We start from the raw sequence: 8,201 nt of genomic DNA on the forward strand, positions 1-8,201 counted from the left end.
CTCATTCCTGGCATTGCTGGTGCATAAAATCAGTGGCAGTTCTAAGGCTAGAGCCCAGGAAGGATCCATTCAGTGCCAGGGAAGAAATCCCCAGAAAACTGGGCCAAAGTGGGTGCTGGAGTCCATGGATTCTTATCAGTCTGAAGTATGAGATCAAATTTTCATTGGCAGCAGCAGGCTTACGGGGGTGCTCCCTCCATCAGTAAGAAACATGGCTGAAGGTTATATCAGTCAAACTTTCCTGCTATTACTGTGTAGCTTTTCTCAGGAGGTTACATAGTTGCATTGAAACAAATTTTTGGACACCTGTGGCCTCCTCCTCCTATGCAAAGTGAAAAGTTGGTAGCAGCCCCGAGCTGAGAAGAAAGATTAATCTATAGAGCAGAATATGGTGCAATTTCCTATACTGGAACTTTGTAGTTGATTTTTAAAAGGTTTCATTTTCCTATTGGTCTGATTTCACAGGAAAATTTTACCTTTTTCTATGAGGCACCGTCTCTCCTGGAAGTGATGGATGCCGATGATTTTTACATTAGAAAATAACTCTCTTTCCTTTCCTTTCAGCAATTTTGAATCTATAAATACAGACACCTTGGGGCAGAGTCACACTGTTTGCTTCTCTTGGTAAATTAATGATCAACCGTTGCCACTTTGTTGATAGAGATCTGAGCATGGGTCTCACATTCCAACTGATATCGACTTTGTTCTGCCTGTTAGCATGTACCAGTGATGTTGTCCAAGGAGAGAAAAGGATCTGCCAAAGCTCTGTTAGAGAGATCATCTACACTGCACACTCTCTCACTGAGAAAAAGGTACCTAGGCTATGGCTATTGGGCATCATCTCTTATTGGTGTCTGAGTGAAGACTGGTGATTCTGGTATTACTTAGAAAAATCCAACAGCTTCTAGAAAAGACAGTGGAGACTTCTGGCAATAGAAACAGTAAAACTAAAAAGCTAAACGTTGTTTCCTTCGTCTAGCCAGTCTTTTTTTTTTTTTAATGTTTCTTAAAGGAATAAGTGGGTATTCCTGTAATTCAATGATTTTCTTTCTCTCTGTAATTCAATGCTTTTCTTTCCTTCTTTCTGCCCTGCTAGTTTCCCTGCCTTGACATGGAAGTGCCAGACATCTTTGAGGATACAAAGGTAAGACTACTGTATACTGGAATTAGATTATTCCACTAAGAATTCCTTGTAAACGGATACAGCTAATGAACTGTGAAGAGTCTGCCTTTGGGAAAAAGGGGATATTCTGACCTAGTAAAGGGGAATATTGACATTTGTCTTTATCAACAAGCAGGTTTTGTCATTTCTTGCCTTGAATATTTTAGAGAATGATCAAGGAAATCCATCATAATTCAGATCCTGCTCAAGGAAAGTATAAGTAGAACGTACTTGGGATGTTTCTGCCAATTTGCTCCATTTCTCAAAGACAAAATTCTCTCAATAGAGACAGATAATTATGTAAGGGTTAAGGGAAATTTTCCTTTAGCTAAGTAGTGGTCTATCATAATAGAAATGCTGCTGACAGATTCTCACTTTTCCTCTTTCCTCTCTGGTCAATGAATAATCCAATTGCATCAGGGCTGGCCTGAGAAGAAGGATTAGGGCTTTAACTGTTTTGATAAAACATTCTGAAAGCTTTACAGAAAAGTGGGAATCTTAAAAAGTCATTGTTCTAACAGTGCAAAGTGGTCTCCTTGAGCCCCCTTGATCTGTAGTGGGAGGACGCAGATTTAACAGCTGATAGTGAATTTTCTCTGACAAACATGATGACAGCTGTATCAATAGTTTTGTGCTCTTCAGTTCCTGTTTTCATGGAAACATGACCAAGACCGAAAGCCCAAAAGTCTCAATTTACCATTGTTTCTTATTTAACTGCTTGTTTTTTATGTGTTCCTGAATGATAGCCAGACCCTTTCGAGCCCTGAGGGAGGATTACCTATGTTTAGACAGCACCAGCGCTGACACTTTCTTCTCAATTTTAATTTGAAAGCATTACACAACAATCCCATATCCACAGATGGCCCATAATTTGGGTTGGGGCATTAGAAGAACATTGGATTTGGAGTCGAGTAGCTTTTGGTTCTGACATTTGCTAGCTATGTGACCTTGGGGCAAGTCACAACTTCTTAAGACCCACTTTCCTCATCTTTAAAATGAAGATAATGGTTGCCTTGCCTACCTCACAAGGTTGTTGTAAGAAAAATGTTTTGTTTTATGGAATTAATATCTAGTGACTGAATAGTCTTGTTTCCATTGGGCTTCTCTTGATCAGATCTCAACTGTGATTGGACCAACCGGTGAGTGGGGCGGGGGGAGACCTAATTGCTAAGACCAGGTCCCTCTATCCAATTTTGGCAGTGAAAGTTTCTTTATAAGTTCTTCCTCAACAACACCAAAAAAAGAGATTAGGAACAAAATTCTAGAACTTGCCTAACTGAAGCCAAGTAGACTCTGTGGTCTCCAAATGGGGATATTAGGCACTGAAGTAGACTTATGTAAACTGTATGACAGCTTATCCAGTTCCTCCTCCTTTTACATGACAAGGTTAAAAACGATTATGATAGGAAATGACCTGGGCTAGGAATAGAACTACTTTGTTTTAATCTAAGTCCTGCCTTTAGTGATCACCTCACCTTTTTGTTTATTCATTTCTAAAACGGGAATGAAACCAGCCTGGCTACAGCATAACAACATATATGATGCTTTGATAAATGAATAGCATCTCATAGGTGGAAATCCTTTTCCCTATCGTTCTCAGTAGACACAAACTGTGGATGACTCTCATAGGTCTAAGGGGTTTAACAATAAGACCAATTAAGACTTTATCTTGGATACTCAGAAAACAATTCTCTGAAGAGGTAAAAATCAGGAAAAAATAGAGAGGCAAATTTGAGGGACGAGGTACCATCACTTGAGGGCAAAAGAATGTTTAGGATGGTACCACACAACTATGTGGCAGGCAGTGGACAGACTATCCACTGGAGAAAAGAAGTTATAATCTGTCCCTGATGGATTGTTAGACTTATACAAATAAATTGCTATATTCTAAGGACTAAAAATAAATACCATACTGCAAATTTAAGGCATTACCCAGAAGTAGGGAAAATATATTTGTATATGCATATATTCGAACCACTGTAAAGAGTTAAAAAACTCAGTAAAAACTCAGGCGTGGAAACTCTCCTTACTGATATGGATCAGCAAATTTTTTATAATTGAATAGTTTAAGAGACCATTAAGCCTATAACTTAATAAGGAAGGATGCGAACACGGTTCTTCCCGAACACGGTTCTTCCCGACCCCAGCCAGCCTTCTTACCACACCACCCCACTGTAAACAGTGAGCTCAAATTAGCATCTTTTTGAAGTCAGAGGTTAAAAGTAGCACAATACTAATTGACTATTGTGCTTGAGCTCACTTTGCTTACAACCCCTTTTAAGTGCTCAGCATGCTTTCATTCCAATCCATTGGAGAACTCCCTGTATATTTTAGGTCTATACTTAAATTATAAAACTGATACATTCCAGCATGGTGATAAATTGTGCCTATCATTTCTCCCACTAGAATACAAGCTCTTTGAGAATAAGAACTATGTCTCCAATTTAATTCTTCCTTCCTCTCTTTCCTAGAAATAGGGCCTGGCACACAGTAAATATTCCCCCCTAAAAAGTGTCAGTGAAGCAACTGTAAGTTATTTGTGATTTTAAGTCTCATGGATGGTGTCAGATCTTAGAGTGGTTTCATATAAGCTTCTAGGGCAGAGGTGTCAGACATGCAACCTTGTGGTTCACACGCAGTCCACTAAAGTCCCGCATGTTGCCTAAACCAGATTAAAATGCCATTGGGAAACATTTGACAAAATAAAAATGCAATCAAATAGAATTGTTAATATGTGGTTTTCTAAGTCAATATGTGGCTCACCGGGAGCCCTATGTATGGCTTAGTGGCCCCCGTTTCTATTTGAGTTTGACACCCCTGCTCTACAGATTCTCTTCCAACAATTCATGAGATAAGAATTTACTGACTTTGGTGGGTCCAGACACTGTGGCTGTGAGTCATAACCCTACTCAAGAAGTTCCCACTCTCAAACCTCAATACACTGTCCCCATTGCTTGGAATATCCAGTTTGGAGATCTTTCTCTCTTCAATAGCCCCTAACTTGTTGGACGTCTTCTAAAAGAATTCCAGTGTATTCTTTCCTTCATTCCTGTCTTATTTTTCTTCTTTTAAATTGAATCAATTTCTGGAACAAAAAGTTTATTTCAAAGAAAGCAAAATACCTCCAGTTGCATCCAAGAAAGGCAGTACTTGTAGGACAAAGTGTTGTTGTTTTTTAAATATTCCTAAGGAATGTCTTTAAATAACCCAATATATCGGATTTGTGTGTGTGTTTGTGTGTTTCAAGAATTCCAGTATTCCAAAGTTGTTACCTAAGGAGTCATCATGCTCTCAGCTGGTCAAGGTGAGTACAAACGGCTCATGTGGATATAATCTTAGGTATAGAACTACAGGTATCTGATTTCTATGGAAGGTAGTGACTTATAGAGCATTGTAACTCATCCAGTAGGGCCTTCTGGGGTTGGTCCATTGCATAAAGTTATGATAGAGAAATAGGTAGAGAAATGGGTAGATCGAGCAGTTAGTAAACGTTTACTATATGCCAGGCACTGTGCTAAGTGCAAGGGATATAGAAACATACCAGACAGTCCTCTCGAGGAGCTTACATTCTGAGGGAAGACAACATATTACTGGGGCATGACCTGGAGAGGGCCAAGAAGTGACATGAAGGCCTGCATCCTGGTAAAATAAGGCAATAGCTAATTTATCAGAGCCTAGGAACCCTGGTGAGGAGTTTAGGTTACCGGGAAGAAGTATAAGTCTGAGTAGAGGTGGAAAGCCCCACATAAAACCCACCCCTTCACTGGAAGTCTTTCCCAATCCCTCTTCATTGTTGTCTTCTCTCTGTTATTTCCTACTTATCCTGTATGTAGCTTCTCTGTACATATTTGTTTGCTGAGTCCCGCATCAGATTATGAGCTGCTCGAGGGCAGGCACTGTCTATATTTTGTCTTTTTGTATCTCCAGCATTTAACACAATGCCTGGCACATCGTACCCATTTATTAAATCCTCAGTCTATCTACCCATCTCACTACCGATTTCTCTTTCATAACTTAATGACTGCTTACTGACTTGACTTGACAGCTAAGAAGTCATAGCCTTCCCTGGAATTCAAAAGAAGTGAAATAAGCAAATTAGAAAGTAAGTCATGACTAAATTTGTGAAAAGGTGAATTTAGGTTTGAGATAAGGAAAAACTGCTTAACAATCAGAGCTATTCAAGAGAGGAATGTTTTGCTTTGGGGGTTCCCCCTCATTGAAGGTCTTTAGCAAAGGCTGGAAGACCACTCATTGGGGGTGTTATAGAAGGAATGCTTGTTCAAATGCAAGGTTGGACTAGATGATTTCTGAGGTCACTTCTGACCCAGAGATTTTCATTCAATAGACAGTGGGATTTGTCACCAAATATAGCTAATACATATATCCTTTTAAGGGGATTCACAGTGGAGAAACCCCAACAACTGCTTTTTAAAACTCAGAGGATATTCATTTGTTGTGCTAGCACTGATTGCACTGACAGAACTTCGGTGTCAAGAGAGGCTTAAAAACAAAATCACCAAACACAGATTTAAATGATTGGGCTCCAAAATGAGATTGCAGGCACCCAGGTTTAACAAAATATAAGGATAGATGACTAATATTGGACCCCCTGGGTGGTTATATTACATGTTGTCTGGCCTATACTTAAAGCTGTTTTAACAGCATCTGAAATAGTGTTCTTTAATGCCAATTTCTCCATAACACGGTGATAGTGAAATTCTGAAACTTTAATGTCTACTTCTGCCTGCTAATTACAGAAATAGAAGGCTCCAGATTTGAACAAGCAAAGCTAAAGATCAAAGTGATCTTTGACTAATAGCTCTTCACTTCCTTCTACCAAGGGGGTAGAAGGTAACATAAATTTAACAATATTTAAAAGAAATTATCTTTAAAAATTCCCTCTTAAAGCATTTTTATATGACATATACAATCCTTTAGATCTATTTTTATCCTAAAAACTATGGACATTCCTCTATGTATGTGTAAGAGATGTAGACTTTAGGCGGTCAAAACATACTTGATGTTTAGATAAGCAAATTTTTATTCTCCACTTGCCCTCCATAGAGAAATATGAAACGTGTCTGAATACAAATCCCTCCTAGAGAAAGGGGGAAGGAGGAAGGGGGTGGAGGAAAGAGAGAGACAGACAGACAGACAGAGACAGACAGAGAATGAATGAGTGGAATGCATGGGCTTCTGTGACAACTATTTCTCTTTCTAGACAATGAATGACTTTGAAACATTATGCAGAGCTGTGGCTGTGCTCCAACAGGTCTCCAGCAACTGCCCACTTTCTCAGCTAAACATCATTCGTAGGAACCTAATGCTATTAGTGAATAAGGTCAGTGATGGTTACATGCACTTCTGCTGCCCACCTTCATCATTCAGTCTGAGAACTCAGTCACTACTTTCAGAAAAGCCATCTAAGTATTTTTCACACATTACCGTGACCTTAGGCAAGTCATTTCCTTATTATAGGCAAGTTATTTCCTCATGTGTAATAGACCTCTAACGTTCCTTCTGCTTCTGCTATTCCATCAGTTCTGCCTAACATTAATGCACCATTTTCCTCAAGTTTTTATAGGATAAGTTCTCCACATTGTCAACAGCATATTTCTTGGAATATAAATGGACATGGCTGTGAAGTATATATACGAATATGACAGGGGGACTTAAAGTTGACCTTCAAAATGTCCTGTATATGGGATTTTCATCTGTCGTTGTTAGATACAGTATATTGTTAAATTATAGCCAATCAGCTGTTTTATATTTTTGATGAAAATATGAGAATAATTTTCAGCAGACAAAATTGTTGGTACAAAACACAAGCCAATGGTCTCCTGCTATTCCACTGGTAAAGACACGAGGCCCAATTAAAACAAATTTATAATAACCGGAAACACATCTACTTGTAGTTTTAAATGACATGCCACGGGGGTCAAAGAGACAGGGGCTGAAAATAGGCTTGTCCCCAAGTGAACAGAGATGCTGGAAAGAGCAGAGTAATGATATAAACTGATGTATAATGTTTCCCTTTACAGACCAAATGTCCTGTGACTGACACCAAGATTACTAAATTGCAAGATTTCCTGAGCAAACTAGAAACCATCAATCAGAAGATATTTCAGAAAGCAGTTTTAGAAGATAAATCTTAATTTATAAGCTTTTAATAGTTATATATTTTAAACAATATATTTATATATTTATAATGTATAATTAAATAAAGTATATATTGATTAATATTTCATTTTAATTGCTATTAGCTATTTTTACTTGACAAATAGAGTTAAGGGTTTCCATTTCTATGAGAAATAATACAAGTAACTACTGAAATGTCTATTATGCCTTGGGTTAGGTGTTATGAAAGAGTCGGGGAAGAAATGTACATGACAGCCCCTGCCTATAAGGAGGTTAAAATCTAGTTGAGGAAACAAAACAGATGAAATTGGGAAATTGTGTTTACAAGACAGTATTTGTCATAGGAATAAATCTCTGAGAGAGGCCTGACATCAATGAATTCAAGGATGCCAAGTCATTAGAAACTTGTTTGTTTAAACGCATTTTCATAAGAAAAAAAAGTTTATCATCAGGGCTCTCTTTTTACCTTTACAAGGCAAATGATCTCCTGTTTCACATATTTATATAGCCACAAGGCCCAATTTAAAACTAATTTTTAACACCTGCAACACACCTAGGTGTAACTTAATTAATTAATTAATTAATTAATTTACTTATTTATTTATGGCTGGGCAATGAGGGTTAAGTGACTTGCCCAAGGTCACACAATTAGTAAGTGTCAAGTGTCTGAGGCTGGGTTTGAACTCAGACACTTGACACTTACTGGCTGTGTGACCCTGGGAAAGTCACTTAACCTTCACTGCCCCGCAAAAATAAACAAACAAATAAATAAATGGGGAACCATTAGCCCTCTAAAAATTAGGGGAAGAGAAAAAAAACCAAACAAACTGAAACCTAACCCTTTAACCACAAAAGATCAGTCTGGCAAGTGACTATGCAACCAGGAATTGAGAGTCATCCT

At 38.3% G+C, this 8,201-nt stretch overlaps 1 protein-coding gene across 1 annotated transcript; it reads left to right on the forward strand.

The window, feature by feature from the left end:
* Nucleotides 1–671: 671 nt before the first annotated feature.
* Nucleotides 672–7,317, forward strand: LOC122738738 (interleukin-4-like). The gene is made up of 5 exons (XM_043980672.1): nucleotides 672–812; nucleotides 1,097–1,144; nucleotides 4,410–4,466; nucleotides 6,384–6,503; nucleotides 7,204–7,317. Exons 1-5 carry the CDS (start codon nucleotides 672–674, stop codon nucleotides 7,315–7,317), a joined length of 480 nt encoding a protein of 159 aa, XP_043836607.1.
* The last annotated feature ends 884 nt before the right edge of the window (nucleotides 7,318–8,201 follow it).

Source organism: Dromiciops gliroides, chromosome 2 (genome assembly GCF_019393635.1).
Source record: "Dromiciops gliroides isolate mDroGli1 chromosome 2, mDroGli1.pri, whole genome shotgun sequence".
Classification (NCBI taxonomy): Eukaryota; Metazoa; Chordata; class Mammalia; order Microbiotheria; family Microbiotheriidae; genus Dromiciops; species Dromiciops gliroides.

What these genes read in the sequence shown, in the direction of transcription:
- LOC122738738 (XM_043980672.1), top strand. Translation starts at nt 672, where the DNA reads ATGGGTCTCACATTCCAACTGATATCGACTTTGTTCTGCCTGTTAGCA. An exon ending in ACATCTTTGAGGATACAAAG is followed by an intron (nt 1,145 to 4,409) that starts GTAAGACTACTG and finishes GTGTGTTTCAAG; the next exon opens with AATTCCAGTATTCCAAAGTT. An exon ending in TAATGCTATTAGTGAATAAG is followed by an intron (nt 6,504 to 7,203) that starts GTCAGTGATGGT and finishes TTCCCTTTACAG; the next exon opens with ACCAAATGTCCTGTGACTGA.